Source organism: Bactrocera tryoni, chromosome 1, assembly GCF_016617805.1.
Source record: "Bactrocera tryoni isolate S06 chromosome 1, CSIRO_BtryS06_freeze2, whole genome shotgun sequence".
NCBI classification, from domain to species: domain Eukaryota; kingdom Metazoa; phylum Arthropoda; class Insecta; order Diptera; family Tephritidae; genus Bactrocera; species Bactrocera tryoni.
In genome coordinates, this window is record NC_052499.1 from 46394026 (window position 1) to 46415280 (window position 21255).

At 32.3% G+C, this 21255-nt stretch overlaps 1 protein-coding gene across 1 annotated transcript; it reads right to left on the reverse strand.

The window, feature by feature from the left end:
• Positions 1 to 286: 286 nt before the first annotated feature.
• On the reverse strand, positions 287 to 17852 carry LOC120770645 (bromodomain-containing protein DDB_G0270170). Its single transcript, XM_040098244.1, has 5 exons — positions 17324 to 17852; positions 13935 to 14025; positions 10487 to 11522; positions 1800 to 2710; positions 287 to 1201 (listed from the first exon to the last, which is right to left on the reverse strand). The coding sequence occupies exons 3-5, from the start codon at positions 10596 to 10598 to the stop codon at positions 677 to 679; spliced, it is 1548 nt and encodes a 515-aa protein (XP_039954178.1). The 5' UTR covers positions 10599 to 11522; positions 13935 to 14025; positions 17324 to 17852; the 3' UTR covers positions 287 to 676.
• Positions 17853 to 21255: the final 3403 nt, after the last annotated feature.

Sequence of the window (21255 nt, forward strand, 5' to 3'; positions counted from 1 at the left end):
TAAAAAACTGCCGAGATTTTTAATTAATTTTTTGCTACAAAAAATTAATGATTTTAATTATTTAAAATAAATTTCATTTAGAATGTTTACGCTTTCCATGCTTATCGCTAGGTGTTGTTGTTGCAAACATAAGAAGAGTTTTATTTAACTCTTCGCTTTTGCTTAACACCGTCAAGTCGAATTGAAATCTATATAATGCCATTAATATATAAATATTAAATGCGTTGAAAGTTTTTTTTTTTAAATTACTCACAATGTTTCCCGCGCGCAATAAAAATATTTCGTCTTTTGTTGGTTTCATGATCTTGCGATCTATTTTTTATTCCATTTATTTAAAACTACTTTGTGTATATGTATTCTTTGTAAACTATGTTTAAGATAATCATTTTTTCCATATAAACTTAAAAATATATATGTATATGTATTGTAAGAATTTAAAATAATATATATTTAATTGATTACAAAATATAAATCTCCACTTGTTTTTATCATATCTCTTCAAACAACATTAAACGTGGAGTATTTTCCACACATGCAATTGTTTACAATTGGAACAACTAAAGAATGACACCTTAATATACTTATACTTAATACAGGTATACTATAATTCGCTGCTTAAAATTTTAAACAATTAACAATTAACAAATGTAATAAATGTATAGATCTCGTTTGATGATTAATTGAAGCTACGTGGTCTAGTGTTGGACAGTCCACGCTTCAGAGCGCGTTTCAGCTTATCCTTGATCTTATTGAGTTTCATCAGCTCTGCCTGCCTCAGATTATTTGCCTCAAGCAGTTCGTTTTCCAGTCGTATTTCCCTCTCCTCGCGCAATTTGTTCTTTCGGCGCGATACACGACTCGCTTCATTATTCTTGGCACGATCCATCAGCTTCTTACGTTCAGCCTCGGACATTTTCAACAATTTTGAGGGATCTGGTTGATCGCTGCGGTCTTTAGCAGGACGCCCGCGTTTCTTTTTGTTGCTGTTCATCTGCTGATTGGATGAAATGTTGGATGGTGATGGTGAGCTGGGCATATATTCATTGGTATATGTTGATGTGGAGGTGTAACTGCGCGGCGTTGGTGGCAAATCTTCTTCATTGTATATGAGCGGATGGCTGCTGGGATCTTGTAAGACTTCTACAATGTCATCGATGGTAGTTTCACCGTAATTTGTAGAACCAATAGCCATTTGTTCGACCTGCAAGTAAAGAGAAATACAAAATGTAAATTAATAAAATGAAAATATTTAACAATGTTCAAATTATAAATAAAAAATTATTCTTAAAAAAAATTAAACAATTAATACAATTAAAAAAAATGTAACCACTATTAAAATTAAAAAAAGAAATTGTTAACAATTATTAAAGTTAAAAAAAAAAGTTATTAACAATTAATAAAATTAAAAAAAAAAATTTCGAAATTAAAAAAAAAATGTGCCCCTTAATAAAACTAAAAAAAAAATATTATCAAATATTAAAAGTAAAAAAATCTAATATACCATATTACATTTAATAAATGAGATTCCGAATTATAATAAAAAGAAGTTGCTAAGTAATGCACTCGTGAACGCCTATTGTGAAATTAATCTTCTGCGCACAGTAAGCAATCGCAAGCTACTAACCGAGTTAGCCAATATGACACGGTCACTAAGCGAAAAGCATGACGCAATCCGTAATGGCAAGCTGAAAACTCTCAAGTCAGTCGATCGGTGTTCGTATTGAACAAGGAAACCAAATGAAACACGAACATATTATACAAAAAAAAAAACGAAAAGTAGATAATAACAACGAACGTACCTGTAGATCCACAATACCACCGAGTACGGTAGGTGTTGAGAGTGGATCTGCTATATGCGCAGATGGTAGATGCAATTTTAAACGCTTTTGTTGCATACGACTACTATTTGATGGCAGTGATGATAATGACGGTATTATGATTGGTGTTGCTATATCCATATCCTCTATTTCTACGAGCATGTTATCATCGTCACATGGTACTTCGTCGTGTTCCTCGATTTTCGGAACTATGGGCTCCAAACGATTGACGGACAATTGTTGGCTGTTGCTCGGTGTGCTGCTGGTGCAAGGCAACATTGGATCCTGTGAATTGTTCAACAGATTGCCGAAATCCAAACCATTGATATTGATCGCCTGCTCACTGCATTCGAAAAACTCTGGCATAAAATCATCGATAGCTGTCGAAATATCCGTGCTCAGTAAGAGATCATTGCTCAAATCGAATTCTGATAAATTTTCGGAATTCTCATATTTAATGTTAATGGGTTGTTGCCACTGATTATTATTGGCGTTGCTATTATTATTAATAATATAGTTGTTGTTGTTTGTATTATTAATGCAGCTTAAAAAGGTGTCATCGATGTCGGCCATGTCGATGCCGTTGTTGTTCAAAGTATTGTTACTCATGCTGGTGGTACTAGAGTTGTTATTTTTGTTGTTATTGTTGCTGTGGTTGTTGTTATAAGTTTCTGCGTCACTGCCGTCCAGAAACATATCAATGTCAAATTCAAAATCTACAAATCCGTTGCCGTTTATGATATTGTTGTTGGCGTTGCTGCCGTTGCCGCTACTGATGCTATGGCAAATATTGCTGCTGCTGCTGCTGTTGCTGCTATTGCTGCTGATTTGGCTGTAGTTGTTGATATTGGTTGCTGCTTCAGTATGCGTAGCCGCTGGCTGCTGTAGATATTCTATATAAATTTTATGGGAGATAATTTAAGCGTTAGTTATAGATAATATTTGCAGCCAATATTTATTTACATTATTTTATTATTTTGTGTACGCACACACTGACATGACAACCGACTGACCGATGTACATATGTATATAGCAAAATCCTGTATAATATTGAAACATTACATATGTATGTATAAATAAAAAAAATAATAAAATCTTTAATTCTGTGAAAATGGACCACATATACATATGTACATATATACATATGTATGTGTATATACACAAATATACATTTAAATGTATAATACAAGTATATACATATTTATGTACTTATGTACCTTTTAGGTACGTAGTTTATTTAGGTGCATTGTTGCTTTAAGAAAACCAAGTTCGAAATTAAAAAAATATATATTTTTGAAATTGCGCACAAGAAACTATAATCCTCTCGTAAGCCAAGGTACTGATTCCAGCTTGCGTTTGCCACGTAGCTATCTATTTTTCAAATTCCTAAATAACAAAAAATAGTTTTCTGTTCCTAAATTAGATTAATGTTAGAAGTAGATGAAGCAAAAGCGCAAATATACATATTTACATTTGACTTTTTATTCAGCTCACTTTTTTAAAGCAATTATTTTATTAAAAATAATTTTTTTTTTACGAATAATTCAATTCTGATGTTTAATGTTCGAGGTAGGTTAATGAAAAAATTATTGCTCCACTATTTGCATTTGACTCTTTGGTTAGTTCTTGAATTAAATTGGTCACTTTCTCAAATTAAATTATTTTATTTATAACCATATATTTTTTGTTACAAATTTGTAGTTAAATTGTAATTTTTCAATGCTGGCTTGTTTGGAGAACACGCACACACATTTGATTAGACAAGAAAATTTATCGCCAAGTATTAAAAAACAGTTTTTTTTAATTTTAGAATAAATATTTTTCTAAATTATTTTTCTTTTCAAACATAATTAAAGATTTTTAAATCACACAAGTAATTCAGAAAAATTGCAGCATAATTTTAAGCGCACCTTTATAAGAAATTCAATTACAATCCGTTCAATAGAAGAGTATGGCACGCTAGGCCAGAGAACTTAAAAGTACATTCTCTGGCTAGGCAATGGGCAGCAAAGTCATTTGTGGGTGTTCGATCGTAACTTGCAGAGAACGCATACATACATACATGCATAAAAAATAACCGGCAAATACATGCTCTTGTTATCACTCTCTTATACAAGGTCGCTCTTTCTTATTGCGGAGAGTGCAGTTTTTGCAATGCAACTCTCCTACGCACACATAGATGTAGACTTTTGTTGTGAAATTGACAGCAACAAAATGCAACTTGTTGAAGCGAAAAATAATTATTTAAGATTTTCGTGCTGATTTTTGGTAAAATCGAATTAAATTTTTTTTTAGTAAAAAAAAAACTTAAAAGGTTCATATGTAATAAAACAAAGTGTTTTTAACTGCAAAATTATTGACCGTGCACTTCAAAATATACAAATGCACAGGTAAATATGTGTAGCACATTTTGGCACATGCTTGCCATTGTCACTTGGATTTGCTCTTTCTGCTCTTAATTATTACACTCTTTTCAACGCAATTTCGCTGTTGCTCTCTCAAAATTTTTGCAAATAACACTGCTAGTTCTCAGGGCTTTCTCTGGCACACGTACAAACGTGAGTCATCGCCACCAGCCTCTTGCTAGGAAAATTCATTCATAACACAGAAATTGTTCCAGAATAATTGACTTGTGTTAACGTGTGCGTGTAAAAATTGCTTGTTTGTGCGTTGAGCACGTTAAAACATGTTTTGTTTTGATTTTAAACATGCGGAGTAAAAATGTTTGCGAAAAGGTGCGCAACAGCTGATGGCTTTGGATAATGTTTGGCCTTTGGGGGAAGTAAAACTTACGTGGCTTACATGCACATACATAAGTACATACATATGTATGTATGTACATACATATGTATTTATGTACATATAAGTATGTAACTAATGTGCTACATGTATTTAAATATGCAAACAAAGTTATATATGTACATATGTAAGTAAATAAATACATATGTATGTATATATTTATATTCGAAATAGTATCGGAAAATGGTTTATTTGAAAATATTGCATGCGATTTACCGGTAGGAAACATCAAATATCACGCATATATGTATGTATGTATAAGTATGTATGTATGTATGTATGTATATAAATATACATACTTATATTGCGCATAAACATACATATGTATGTGCAAATGTACATACATACATACATACTTATGTGCTTGCATATTATCTAACTTCAAATACATACATACATTAATTACATCCAACGCATTAGTTTGAGCCTTTCTTTAAAAGAAACAAACATCTTCTTTTTGATTTATAGACAAAAGCCATACATGCATACATATGTACATAGTATGTATGTAAATAAATAAATGTGTTATGTACATGGTATGCACGTAAGAAAAAAAATTTGAGTCACTTGTAACATAAAACACAAAAATCAAAATGTTTAAATTTTGCTTTGTAGCTTTCGTTGTCAAATAATCCAATTTGGAAATTTTTCAAATATTTCTTTAAAATATTTTTCTATTAATTGGAAAGGGTCAGAAATGTCGGCTAACTGAAAAAATAACCTAAAGACGCAGATCAGGGGCATTATAAGTTTTTTTCTTTAAGTTCTAAACTTTTCGAACTAAAAAAAAACATTTCTAACCTAATAGAATATGAAAAAAATTTAGGCATGAACAGACTGCACACATTATTGTATGTGTGTGTATGTTTGTACATTTGAACATCAAATGTTTGTTTTGTATTTAACATTTCGGACGCACAAAAAATCACAAGTCATGCTGTAAAACAAAAATAAGTCAAACTTAGAATCAACCAGCCACAATATAAATATATGTACATACATATGTATGTATGTAAAAATGTTTTTACATACCATACATAAAAATTATGTATGTTTTCAATGTTGCATTTTATTATATTGTAACCCGTTGCAGCCAATTTCAAAATATATTTGAATGTGTAAATACCTTGAGCTGTGTGCCGCTGCAAACGATGTTACTTCCTTGGCTGTTGAAATAACTTTGAACAGCAAGTGAAGCATCGTAAACAAATATATGGCATTCGTGCACGTCAACGATAAGCTGAGTGGCTGACTGGCAGAGCAGTGGTAAGGAGAAATCGTTCACGTGCGAACAAGAATGAACACGTTCGTGGCTATGGTGCTGGTCTACCAATACAAATGCATGCCGGCGCGCGCAAATTTTAAAGGGGAGAGCTCCAAATGTATAGTGAATGCAAGATTAAGAGAAATAGAGACAGAGAGAGAGAGCGAGAGAAATGGGGCTGTTGTTGGTATAGCTGTCACTGCTCGTGCCCCTTTCAACAACACGGAGGTGTTTTAGAGCGAGTGGGTACAATATCAGGTGGTGATCTTGAATAGATTTTTCAAGCAAACATCCACATACACCTACATATTTACATATTGACTTATGTGCTTGTTTGCGTTTTTAGTTCAATGGTCGTGCCTCTTTGCCGCGCTATCAGCTGTTGACATTGTCAGCAATTGGAGGGGACACAAATTATGAGTGAATTACTGTTATGTTGTATTATGTTAAGCTACTTTTCACATCCCTTTCTAAATTGTATTGCTAATTGTTGTCAATAGGCGTGAAAAAGATGTACGCAGAGGTGTATAGGAAATAGCAAATGTGACGTGCTTAACAGCGTGGTGAGAAATCAATGCTGCTAACAGCACTCGGAAAGGGGTAGGCAGTTGGGGAAGCGTAATTTTGGCTCACAGCTATCTGTTGCATTTTTATCAGGGGCAATATTTGTGTCTATTGATCGGCGTTAGTTATGAAATATCTATGAAAGAATTTTGTGTGTGTATGAATAATACAAACGTGGGACTTTTAAAAATAATGCGAACAATTTTCTTGATGATGTTGTGTTACATTTTATATAAAATATATGAACGTTTGCACATAAATATTATATATGTATGTATGTATGTATTAAGATGCTCATCCTCGCTGCCTAAGTTTTGAGTTGCAAAATATGTGTTTCTGTGGGCACATAAAATGGCGGAAAATTAGCATCCGTTTAAGCCATCTTGTTCTTAATGCATTTTGCGAGTACACAAGTGTTTACTACAAAATGGCGGTTTGCGGAAAAAAGGCGAATTTTTCGAGGGGCAATTCTTGGAAAATATAAAATGGTGTACATAAATATGCATGTACATACGTACATACATACATACATGTATTTAAATATAGATTAGATATTTTTAAATCCGTTAGATTTTTCATCTGCCGTCTACTTTAAAATTCTAAGAAATCGGACTGGTTTTAAATACAATTTTTAGATATCAAAAACAAAATTTAAACAAAAGTCAAGTAAAAAAGTCTAGCAAACAAAAAATACTCAGTAAACTTTAGAGTTGGGGTAGTCTGTTAACGTTATTGGGGCTATACTTGGCTCTTTCGGTTGTAGTTCTCTTCCGTTTTTACTGACCTACATTCTTAGTTGTTAGTGTGAAACAGCAATAACTCTTAGCTGATCATGGTCTGGACTCACTTCATGTTAACATATCAAAAGACAAAGACAATAACTACATACATACATATATACAAATGTAATTAATTAAGAGTTGAAAGCACTCATGGTCTCCCTAAATGGGGAAGTAAACACGCACATACGAAAGAGAAGTATATTTTTTTATACATAGGTATGCGTGAATGAAGGCGATTACCAACAGCTCGTCTTTCGGCTTGTATTTTTGTTATCCAAAAACGAGAGCAGAGCATGAACATGTGTTGAGGTGAAACGGGAGCGAAGGTGTTTAAAGGGTAAGTGAATTTCACAAGAAGGGATTTGCAAAATTTTGAGGTTAGATTCGATTTCATTGTCATTGTAAGAATTATTGCGGCTTTTTTTAACTTAATATGAGTGAATACTAGTAAATACGTGAAGTACTTACATACATGTGTTAGAAAATATTTGTTGTATATATGTATGTTAATACTTGAAATATTTATGTATGTAGGGAATTATATTTATGTATTTATGGAAGTACTTGAAATTTCGATAAAAAATTAATTTTTATGAATTAGTTTCTTTTCAGTACTTTAGTTTTGTAGAAATTTTGCCAAAGTCATTTTTGTAGTAAATAGTAAACTTTAGTTTGTATGAATATATGTTTGTATGTATATTAATTTATATTTTTAATAATTTGCGCACATATGTATGTATGTACATATGTACATATTTTAGTTTGTTTGTGCATGTATGTATGTATGTACATACGTACTTACATACATGTGCCTACAAAAATTTTCGTTGATATGCCGCTCTACTAGGCGTATGAGCTTCGTGTAAATACGTATACGACACGTCATAACACTCGTAACGAGTGAGACGGTTATTATGCAAACAAAATGTAATCTATTTTTAAGCAGTTGACTGACAATATTTTAGCTGATTGCAGGTGCAGTATTGAAAATAACCAATATACAAATATAGGCATGCAAGTAGATACATATGTACATATGTAAGTCTGTACGAAGAAGAGTAGATACATACTTATATGATAGGATATGCACACAAATGCGCGTTTGTGCCTACTGTAGACAGTTTTTGTGTACTTTTAATTGGTCCATCGGTGCACGATAGACAAAGGCCATGAGTCATCTGTTGCACATGTGACTAAAATCGATTAAACAGGTGGAGCGCGAAATAGAGTGGTGAAGTGATGGAGAACGTGATCATTGTCACTAAAACATTAGATTGAAATCCACAATTACATACAGATGTGTGTAGATTTGGCTTTTTAAATATGTTTATGTATGTATTAGATTATATAAAGTACCAAATAGATAAACTAAAAACTTGCCGAGCCATTCGTCGCTTTTTATGTACATACTTACATGTACATACATATGTATGTATGTTTGTTTGTATGCATATTTACAGTATTTACTTTAAAAATTAATATATACACATATGTACATATAAGATAACATATTGGGTAGTCGAAAAAGTCTTTTCGTATTTCTCATATAACTTCAATTTATTTTTTTTGTGCATACATACATACATATGTATGTGTGTATATTTATAACCAACTTTAATGAACAAAATACATACATACATACATATGTATCATTTTGGTCGGCTACTTTTGCCATTTTTCCGCTAGAGACATTATTCCATCAGTGTAAAACTTTTTTGGTTTCTCGGCGAAAAACTGCGACAAGTAATTTTCACAGCCTTCTCAAGCAAAACCAACTTTACTCCATTAAGAAAGTTCTGCATTGACCGAAACAAATGGTAGTCCGAAGGTGGGAGGTTAGGGCTATATGGTGGGTGCATTAAAACATCCCAGCCAAGCACTCCCAGTTTTTACTTGAACTTGAATTTCCCTTTTTTTTTTTGCAAAAACAAGGTATTTTCACTAACTACGCAGTGTTATTTTGTTGTTGTTTGTTGACATGAAAGTTTATTTCCTAATATTTGTATTGTTTTCCCCACAAACTGAAGAAATAAACTCTAAAACTTGAAATTGTCGTAGATTTTTGACATTAATCGAAATTTTCGAGTACCTTTTTTGCGTCTAAAATATTAAAATGGAAGATCTTTTGATTTTACTTTTTAATTTTGGTTATTTGAAACGACATGCACATGAGCGCTGGACCACAGGGGGTCTTCCTTGGGGCATCATTAGACCACCAATGGCAACCAATACCCAAAAGTATAAACTCATACTTTAAAGTGGTTGTTTAACAAGATTTAAGTTACAAGTATAATTGCTGGATAAGCTAATTTAATATACCTTATTTTGATCGAAAAAACACCGACAAAGAAGAGCATTTTTTTAAATTAGTTCCTCTTTATAGTCATGTATGTATGTCCTTCCAATAATATTTATTCGAGATAAATATTACCAACAGACCACTAAGGGCCGTTTTATCAATGTCAGTTGTCAGTTAAATTCTGGTTAAAAAAAATGTTCTTAACTGAAAATGGAGTCTTGGTTAAGTTAACCAGAACTTAACTGACAGATGGCTGCTACCCAGACATTGAGAAAACGTCGCTAAACATTTTTTGGAAAAGTGATTTTTTAAATATTTTTTTTGGAACATACATAAGTACATATAAATCACACTTCGATGATTAGTAAGTACATACATATGTATGTACATATATGTATGTAAAGATTTGCATACAATTCTAATGGCGCAAAAAATATGTATATAATAATAATTATGATAAAATTAATAAAAAAAACAAATTTCTGCTAATTAGACAACAACCAACTTGTAGTCGGTGTCGTACTGCTCTTCTCTGCGCCTCCGCACTTACTTCTCTTGCGCCGACACTGTTCCAAGGTTTTCTTCCTGGGTCATTGCACTGTGCTCTAACATCGCGTACCACCTAAATCGGCATATGGGTCGGTGAAGTCAACGCCGCAGCGCCAGCTCGGCTGGGCACAGACGTTTTGGCCACCAACCATGCCACTGAACCGGGCGAGTCATTACATACCTACACACTGACACATGGTATTTACATATGAGTATATATGTATGTTATGGTTGTTTTTATTTTTACGAAAATACCAGTTAGCATGTTTCTAGGTAAAATGATTACTCATTTGCTTTTTGCATATAAAAAATGTATGTATATGTATACTTTTGATTTGCACTTGCAACGGTTCATATCGGTATGCGTACACGGTTAACATCGTCATAAACATCACACAAACACAGTACTCACCATCTATGAATACCGGAACATTTATCTCTTCAACTGTAGCAGTAGGCGTTGCTCCACTCATGAACGCGGGCGACATGTGCTCGTCGGCACCTGTCAACTGAATCCCAGCCATGGCGGCCAGTGTTCTTGGTGGTTGCGTTTGCGTTTGCGTAAATTGCACAGATGAATGCGACGATTGTTGCTGTTGTTGCTGTTGCTGTGACGACGCACACAAATTCGTATAATTGTCTATAATATTGTCGGAGTGTGTCAATATTATCTCCGAATTCTTGTTTTGCTCCTGAACCTGGGTCAGATTGGTTGAATCCAACACAGTCGTATAGTAGACGGTGTCGGTCAACGTATTCACCGCTGGCGTTTGCCTTTGCGTTTGCGTTAATTGCGTAATCGTATTTGGATTGCTTGCTATTGGATCTCCTATCAATGTCGGGGACGTTGAGGCCAGCAAGTTTGAGTTTTTCCTTATTGGCGAACTCTGTTTCAGTATAGGCAGCGTTGATGGCGAGCCTGGTAAAAAGGGTACCCTGATTGCTGAGGCACTCGCCGATGCTATTCTGTTTTGCTTTGCTATTAAGCGTGCTCTTTGCAGCTGTTGTAAGCTTATACTCTTCCTTTGTCTTTGCTGTTGCGTTTGTGGCGACAGTTGCGACTGTTGCAACTGTGGCGTTTGCTTGCGAACTTGATAGATTTTCGTTTGGCCAGTAGTGGGCGCTGAAGTTATCACCAATAATCTTTGCGATGGCTTCAATTGTATCGCTATGGTTTGGTGATCCTCTGTCTCGTTCAGGGAACACAAATTCGTTTGCACTAATGTTGGTTGTTGCTGTTGTTGTTGTTGTTGTTGTTGCTCCCGGATCAATATTATCTTGTTTGAATTTGACGTATTCGTAATCCTGCTTGGTAATGCCGTTGCTCTGGTTGTTGTCCTCGGTAGTACAAATGTTCTTCTGGTTGTTGCAGTTGTTGTTGTTGGATTCGCTTGTGGGCCGTGTTTGGCTAGACTGGGCGGCGTTGAATGATGCCATTTTGAACAGGGCTATTTATTTTTTTTTTTCGTTGAGGTTATAATAATAGTAGCAACAACAAAGATCGGCAACAAATTTTCAATTAGATTTTTTAGTTTTCAAATTTTTCATTTAAAAAAAATTTCATTCATCAGTGGATTATCCATGTGCATAAATTGTATCGTTGGGATTCAGTTTTTTGTTTTTTTTTTTTGTTTTTGTGTGCGCAAATTAACACCAAGTTTCGACAGAGAGTTTTTATTATATTTCATATGAGTGGAGCGAACGCAAATTCGATGTGGAAGAAAAATAGATAAAAGAGAAAAATAGTATTAATAAAAATTCGAAAATGCGAACAGAGTAAAACAAAACATAATGTTTCATAAACATATTCATTCCATACGATGAACATGGCATACGATGAAGTATGGAACAAAGGGACTGGTGTGAGTATGTGTATACTATATACAGCTGTAATACATATATACATGGATATGTAAAATAAATAAAGCAGAATTTGTCGGATATTATAATGATAGTCATTATAAAAATACATATTTTTGTTGTAAATTTTTTTCAAAAATACTTAAAATTCGGACTAACTAAAATTTTTCAAGCTTTACGATACCAAAAATTTTTTTTTGGTTTCTGTTTTATGTATGTACGGTCATATCAATTTTTAGGAAAAGCGCTCTTTTCAACAAAATGTTGGCTAACGGTATAAAAAATTACTTTAAAAGCATACATATATACTACTATTTTTCATAAAAGGGTTTTATTTAATAGAAATACATATATATATTTTCTTTAATTTTTAGATTTTTATTTTACTATGTTTTATTATTTATTTTATATCAGATTATCATAATTAAAAGTCTTTAAGAAAGGCTTTTCTTGAAACAAAACATTTATTTTATATTTGAAGAAAAAATGCAATACTTTTGTATAAAATAATTATTTTGTTCAAAATTTTTTTAGGAACAGCAACAAGTTGTTTGATAACATTATAAATGACTGCATTGAAGGCATAGATATTAATATTTTTCGTAAATAATGAAGTGTGTTAAGACACTCAAATGAAAATTAATTTGAACTTCCATAACTTGAACCCTTGACTTGGCAATAAAAGTCAACTTTCTTCCAAATTTTCTTCCATAACTCGAAGTCTCTCTAACTCGAAATAGTTCTTTATTATGGTGATGCGAGTTAAGGAAGTTCAATTGCATATAAGTAGATTTCTTTTTTTTTAATTTTTAGAATTGACATATAAATTTCAAAGTTTAAAGTCCCCAAATACGAGTTTCCAGAAAGAAAACATAAATTTTAAATTTCAAGAAAAATTTGAGTACTTTTGAGTTATTTTTTTTTAACAAAAAGCGCTTTACACTATATATAGAAAATCAACATACAATAATTTAAATATATACTTTTTATATTCATTATCGAGGTTATTATTATTAACCAGGTTTCAAAACTTCATTTTCCGTTAGTTAAAGAAATAATCTCCATTGGTCGGGAGAGCTAAATTTCAAACAGTCTCCATATTTTTCAGTCTCCTAATATATAATAATTGTTAATAAAGTCTGCTTCAATTTTTATTATATTTTTTATCCACGTATTAATAATATATAGTAAAAAATTTAAATAGTGTATATCGTCAATTAAAATACAAAACAACGTATCATCAAAAATTCGAAGTTGGGTTTTTTATTGCTTACGATTCGCTTCATAATATTATCATACGTATTAGATGTAGTGTGTACATATATACTTATATGTAAGTATATCATAAACTTTTGAGCTTCCGCTGTATATATCCAATATACATAAGTATAACCAAAACAATATCCAATATATAACCAGTTTGTAACCAACACAATTTTTTTTTACATTTTATCCTTCACTTGTGAACTTATGAAAAGTGATATTACGTTATTTTGCATTTTAAGTTACGTTACGTTAGGATATGCATGAGTTTAAATTGTTTTTATAAAAATGAAATATGTTTTTTTTGTTAAATGTAGTGTGTATATGAAAATTTGAATTTTCTGTTAATAAAAATGAACAGTTTCTAGCCAATACTGATAACAATCCAGAGAAGGCAATCATCTCATGTTCGTGTGTTTATTAACTAACAGATCTGTTTATAGATTTAGAACGAATCTTTTTTAGTTTGGAATTAGGTTTAAGTATTTGATACTTATGACGCATTTGTAACAGTACAGTGTCATTTAAAATGTATGTATTTGTTTATGACTTCCAAAGTGCAGAAACATTTTTACTGTTTCGTTTTTTATTAAATATAAATATTCAAATTCATAAGTATTTTTTTTTACATTTTTAAGTATAATCTTTAATTATTCATAAATAGGCATTCGTTTAAGCTTGTATATGGCATATGGAATATTTATGATAATATTTATTATTTAACTCGGTTTACTTACTTTTAACTCTCTGTTATAAAGAAATAAAGAAATTGTAGGGGAACCTCTAAACGGTCTCTGAATAGAGCCTTAGATGTAGTTTCCCTTCAGACTGCAAAGAGAAGAGAGAATAACAACATGATTATTTATAATGCTTTATTTTGAATGATACTTATGTTATACAACTTTTTAATTAAAAGTGAAAAAATGTTGTAGTTAATGAGCGAAATAATCATAAATTACTTAAAATTTTCAAGACTATTGAAGACATGCCTGCATACATATGTACATAAGTATGTATGCATATGGAAAAATCGAAATTGATATGTTTTATTGCTACGATTCACTACCTTATATTACATACATACATATGTATGTACATATATGTAGCATAAAAAATAGATATAACCAATATAAAACTAAAACTAAAATTTTGTTTCAATATTAGTGGTTTCTATTAACTCGTTTTTTCTTCGCCCCTAAACTTATGGAAAGTGATGTTGCGTTACTTTGATATATTTTTTGATATTAATTTAGGCTATAGCTGAATGTCATATTAGCCTTCTAATGAAGCCATAAATAGATATTTTTTCGAAAATACATACATATGTATGTACATATGTATGTAAGTATAGCTAAATATGTACATATACATACATACATACATATGTATATGCTAATACATGGTCACAAAACCGTTAGCTTACAAAATGGCGTTCGCCATTTGCAAAAATCTAAGTGGATCTACATATGTACATACATACATATGTATATTATTACAAAGGCCAATAAAATTGAAAATATCTGCATACGTGGTGATAGCAGCAGTACAGCGCGTGTTTTCCATCAAAATTATCTAAACTAATGTTGTTGTTGTGTTGGACTAATTGCCGCCTGCATGCGCATTTATTATTTTGAAATACAATTCACATGTATACATACACACATACATATGTATGTACCTGTATAAATACGATGATGTCGTGACTTTCAATTTTGATAATTACATGCAAACATACATTTGTACATGTGTATATATGAAAGTGTGTTTGTGTGCATGTGCTTCAGTTCGCACAGTTGGGGATTTATATAACGCTTAGAACAAATATTAAACTATTTGATAACATCTGTCAGCGAGTGGACTGACGTGCTTCAATATATACATACATACAAACATACATACATACATACATACATACATACTTATGTGCATACATCCATACATATAAACTATAATTATTTGTACATATAAATATGTACGTGCTTATAAAAGCAATCAGATAATTAGTAGCCTACCAAAAAAAATAATAAAAAACGAACTAAAGTGAGCAGAAAAATCCCCACCTAATTACCGTAGTAAGTGCGTATGAGTGTGTGTGTATACAAATGTAGTTATAGGTGATGGCGGCGCGGCCAACGTACTCGTTTGTTGGCAAAAGTTTTCACTGCTTCAGCAAAAATGAATTTCACAACAATCGGCCGAAAGCTGGAAACTGAAGTGTGTGCTTTTTTGACGCACACAACTAAATAAATAAACACACACCAGACAATACAAACAAAAGTAGTAAACGTACAAGTGTTTATTGGTGTTCGCATTGACACGAAGCAATTTGTATGGGTCGTGTTGATTGCAGGCACCATTCGACTCACATTGTATGTACATAAGTATAAGTATAAGTATGTACATATGTATGTACGTTAGATAAAATGGTATTGTAAAAAATTTCAATTACAAGCAGACAAATAAATATCTTTATCAGTTCCAGGAATTATAGGTGTTTACTTGTTTTGCGTTTCAATGTACAAACGACAAACAGCACTCCATTTGCGTCAGAAAAAGCTCGCTATGTACGAACAGGCATACATACATACATACATACATACTATGTATGCTTGTCCCCCAACGCCCCCTGGGAGGGCAAAGAGTTGATGTCGAGCTTTCGTTTGGCTTTCTGTATAACAACAATGATCGAAGCAAGATTGTGCATGTTCGTGCATGGCACGACATGGCCATTTGTTGCTGATATTACTCATCGAAAGAGTAAAGCGCAAGTTCATTGCATGCGTGTAGGCAGCATATGTATGGTATGAGCAGATACAAATAAATAATTATATGTACATATGTATGTGTGTATGTATGGCAAGTGGTAATGGCAATTCCAAGAAAAATTGGTGAGACCAGCAAACGTTTGCTTACGTTTTAGTTGCGTACACTTACAGTAGGTGTTGACCTAGGGTTGGAAGCAAGCGGGAAGGTGTGGAAAAACACCACTTTAAGTCCAAGGTACTTGGTTATAAGTAAGTCATAAAGTATAGGCATATACATAAGTATGTAAGTAGTAAATGTATGGATTTGTGCCAACACAACGCTGCTCTTGTTGTCCAAATATTTTATTTTGGAAAGTAACGATGATACTAAGCTTAACTGCATGCGTACATAAGTACATAAGTATGTAGTTACTAACTTACATACATATTTACATATGTGTGCAGCTTGACTCTACTTAAGGCATGATGTCACTCTTCTTATAAGGTTAAAATGCTTAAAAATCTCGCTGGTAATACATACTTACATACATACATATGTACATACATACTTATGTATCTACATACTTATGTATAATTTACTTGATTCTTAAAGTTGATTGTAAGTGCTGAAGTTATTTTCATAGTTTAACTTCATTAAAACTGTTTCCGAAAATTGATTCTGTACGCTAATACTATGTAGTTTATAACCGTTAGTTTACCAAATGTTCTTATAGCTTTTCTACAAAATTCAGCCTTCATAACCACCAACGCTAGATTTGCCATTAGATTTGAGTGTTCATTAGAACTTTCGAGTACTAATAGGAGTACTATTAGATATATGTGTATGTATGTAAGTATGTAAGTACTATCATACGGTAGCCTCATGGTAGTCATGTGCTAAACATAACCCTAAATCATATTATTTCGATAAAAAAAATTAATTTTTTCTTTATATTATATAACATACAAGGTCCAACTGTCACCCTGGAGAACACAGTACTTTCGGTTATCATAACTTAACCCTCCAATTGCTTGCTGTTCGCCACTTTTTTGACCAATACAGAAAAACTAGCTTAAATGCCTCACAAAAAATTCCATGTTTTTGAGATTCTTAGGCAGGTTGGGTGCTTAAAAGACCCACTTAAGTCTTTCGAAGTGAATATTAAGCGCGAAAATGTTGGATATTTTAGCGGGTTCGGCACTTAAGCGGGTTTTTGCTGTATATATGTAAGTAGTTTTTGTAAATTTTTACTCACTATATACTATAAATGTACATACATATGTAAATACCTAGGTATATACTTTATATGGTCTAATATACCTAGGTATATACTATATGTGGTCTTAGATACTATTTGGTGTATGGTAAAATGGAAACTTACATAAACTGTTCAGAAACCAATCGGTGGGTGTTGTTGTTGTTGTTTTCGCGAAAAAACGCGGTTCGGCAGACGCAGGAACTACGTCAACCGAATTTACTTTACTACGTTTATATGTCTATAAGATCGGCGGAAATCCGACGATTCCACCAAATACGAAAAACTTTACTACGTTATTTCTTTTGCAAAATTTGCGACTTATGCGCGATTTGTGCTTGACTTTTTTTCTTTTTTTTTTTCAATTTATAACTTTATGCCACACTTATAATTTTTTCTTTAGCTTTCACTGCTTTTCGCTAGAGCCTTGCGCACTATTGGCGGCGTGCACCCAATAAAGTGCCGTCTATTCGCCTTTAAATCTACACAATTTTCTGTAGATTTCACAACTCAGTTTTTGCTGAGCAAACACCAAACGTTGGCTTTAGCTATTATATGGAAAATGACACAAAATATCACCGAAGCTAGCCAAGTCACCTAAATAACACACGGAATAAAAGACCGTCGGCACGTCAAGTTGCTTTACTCCACGAATCTGTTGTGAAATTCAAAATCGACACTCGCTGAACGTAGTCAAAGTGCTCGTCGTATTTACAAAACATTCACAATGATAACACTACATACATAGCCCCCCTACACGAGTGTGATACATAGAGATACGCTTCACACACAGATATTGAGCAAAATTACCACCGTATATGTGAAAGCATATGCGTGTATGTTTTGAAGAGCCAAAGCGAAATTATGGCTGGTGGTGAACCGGTTTTTATTCTTCTATATTGTGTGTGTACATTAAATTCCCTGCAAGTGCCGGTGATGGGATAAATTGCTAAAGCTGAACAAAACCGGCAACGAACGAAGTTTTTGGCGAAGAAAACCAGAAGTCAAGCCAAAGCAAGAAGTCATTTCTATGATACATACTGAATGTTGTTAAATAAGTAGAGAAATTTTTGCATGATCTAATATGTATTTATGGATAGAAAAATATTTAAGAAGAAGGAAAGTTCGAAAAAAACTAAACATAGATAAATGTGGTTATTAAATAATAACTTTGAAAAATTAATAAATATAAGTAGGTATGAATACCTATTTTCTTTTCTTTTCTTTTTCTTTTTTCTTATTGATTTGAAATTCCTTCAAAAACGCGGTTTTTCTCTTTAAACCAAAATAGTTATAGCAAAAAGCATATTATGTATCCAAAAGTACAAAATCGAAAGAACTTATACAAATACTGCATAATGTGGCTTATAATCTGAACCCTTTTGATGATAGCTCTCTACTTAACAGTAAAAAGTTGAATTTAATACTTTTCCCCATTGCTAATGCGCAATAAATCGGCTTGCAACCAGAGCCAATTCGGTTATGGGTTACTATTTATTTAAAAAAATACAATTCAATAATTTTTCCCCATCGCTAAGCGATAATACATTTAAATAAACACCTTCACACGAGTGCGAGTGCCGAGTCTAATTTTATCTAAGTAACTACTTTTGAGTAGATTTATAATCTTAGAGCTTAAAATGGTCGGCGCCGAATGGGTCGGTACATGATAACTGTGTATTCCACTTCATACATTGACATTGCCGATATTGAAGTTAAAAAATAAAGCTTTGAAAAGTGGTAAACATGTGGTTATAAACTTCAAGTAAAGAATATATTTTCAATCGTCAAGGAGGCACGTATCAATAATAAAGAAATAAAAAATTAAAAGAAGGTGCTACTAATTCTCATCATTAATCATATTGTATGACAATTTTAAAAGCAACACTCAAGTTTCCTAACTTCAAAAAGGTGCTATAACCGAATTGAGAAGTAATTCGTAACTTTAGAAAGAGAGAAATTGAAAAACATGAATTACCAAATTTTCATGATTTAAATACTAAGTGCCATTTATTTCGAAAATTTTTTAATTTTTTGAAATTTTTTTAACATTTTTTTCCCATGCTATGTACTCGGGAAATGTTAAAATATGCTTTGCTTTTAGCAAATACTCGTGGTTTCGCATCGGTATTGCTAAAAACGAATCCGAATATGCCAAGTTTCACTGCACTACAATATAATGGGGAATTTTTTAATGGCAAAATACATACTTATGTACATATGTTAACAACAATAAGAACAACGGTGCTTTGAAAAAAGTTTTCGCCAACACATGCGCAAAAGTGCGTCGGAAGCAGAGAAAGCTTTGCCAAAGCTTTTAATTAAAATTGGGAAATTTATGCACCACCACATCAGCACAGTTGTATGTGTGCAAGTATTGGTGAGCGAAGCGCAATTTCAGCGGATGAGTCATCTTACTACCAAAGAACAGAAACAAACGTTGCTCTCGGTCTCGACTCACCGAGTTCACGTCATGTGACGGCAGATTACATAGTATGTATGTAGAAAATATAATGAGTACTTGGATATTCGGTTTAATAACGATCGAAAAATACAATATTACAATGTATGTATGCATGTACGTATGTATGTATTAGTGTCAGGGGAGGAGGGAAGCTTTTACTTGGAAAATAATATTCGCTATAAGTGGGCAGGTGTAACGTGTGGCATTTGTTCGAAGAAAATATTTGTTTTTTTTAATTAGATATGATGTACATATGTATGTATACTAAAAATAATAGGTGGCATATTTGTTTGAAGAAAATATTTTCAGTTTTAAATATACTAGAAATAATTTCAATTATAATATAAATGACAACTGTACGCCAATTTGAACTGTACTGAAGCGAATAACGGAATTTTCATAGAAATACTTATATACATACATATATACAAATGTGTTAATGTACATATGTACATATGTATGTATGTATATGTATGTGTGCGCTACTTATTTTGAGAGACGATCATTTGCACTTTCGTCAAGCGTATAAAATGGCGTCTCGCAAACAAATAGCCATGTCATGCAATGAATTTGCGAATTTTTCAAAATTAAATTGTTTATATGTACAATATGTGTGTATGTACTGTTAATTTGTTTGAAATATTTTTTTTGAAATAGTAATAGAATATATGTATATTTACTGATAATTTTTTTGTGAAATAACACCAATAGAATCTTATTTCGGAAGAATGTTTACGAAGCCAAATTTAAAAACAAATTATTTAATATAAAAATTTGAAGAATTTCAATTTCAATGAAAATTTTTTCCAACTTCATACATAACGTCATACATAAGGGCAGAGCGTTAAATATATTGTAAATTTCTATTAATTTTGTACATAAAAGGAACGTCATTTAGGGCATAACCCATAAAGTAGCCAATATTTTTTTTTAAACACCGAGCCCTTGAGTATCCTTAATATTAACTGTTCATTTTGAATAATTTCCATATGAAATCATATAACTTTTTATATTCAAATATCATATAAGTATAATTAAAAATAAATGCTTACTTGTAATACGTAGAATTTTTCCATGTTTAAAAACTTCAATAAGAAAATCTCTAAAAAAAATTAATATAATTTATAAGGCTTTTGGGCAAATCAAATTGCCTTGTGGTGAAATTCAGAATTCAGCTGAAGTAATCAATTCTGTATGCTCGCTTAACTCAAGCATTTACATAGATAAGTCAATATGTACATATGTATATTAATAAGTACATAAAGCACCAATGAGCTGACGTTTATCTGCAACCAAATATGTAAGTATGTGTATAACAGTAAAATCTTTCAACTTTGGAAGAATTCAGCTCGCCGTTGTTGCATTCACTCTGAAAATAAGTTTTCAAATGTGCTCGGCATGCAAGCAGCTGCCCTTTTTATACACACGATCGTCGGCCACACATGTGCCAAAGTGCAAAAGTTGCCGCCTTTGCGGGAGAGGAGTCATGTTGGGAGCTTTAATTGCTACAAAACTGCAAATATATCGCTACAATGTGCCACGTATTTGGCTCTTCTTACTATACACCTACTTGTATGTAGGAATATTGACTTAG

Bases quoted from the DNA above. Each gene is read 5' to 3' on its own strand.
- LOC120770645 (XM_040098244.1), bottom strand. From the start codon at position 10,598: ATGGCTGGGATTCAGTTGACAGGTGCCGACGAGCACATGTCGCCCGCG. The intron at 2,711-10,486 runs GTGAGTACTGTG...AAATTTATATAG, and splicing joins TGTTCCGGTATTCATAGATG to AATATCTACAGCAGCCAGCG. The intron at 1,202-1,799 runs GTACGTTCGTTG...CTTTACTTGCAG, and splicing joins GTGGTATTGTGGATCTACAG to GTCGAACAAATGGCTATTGG.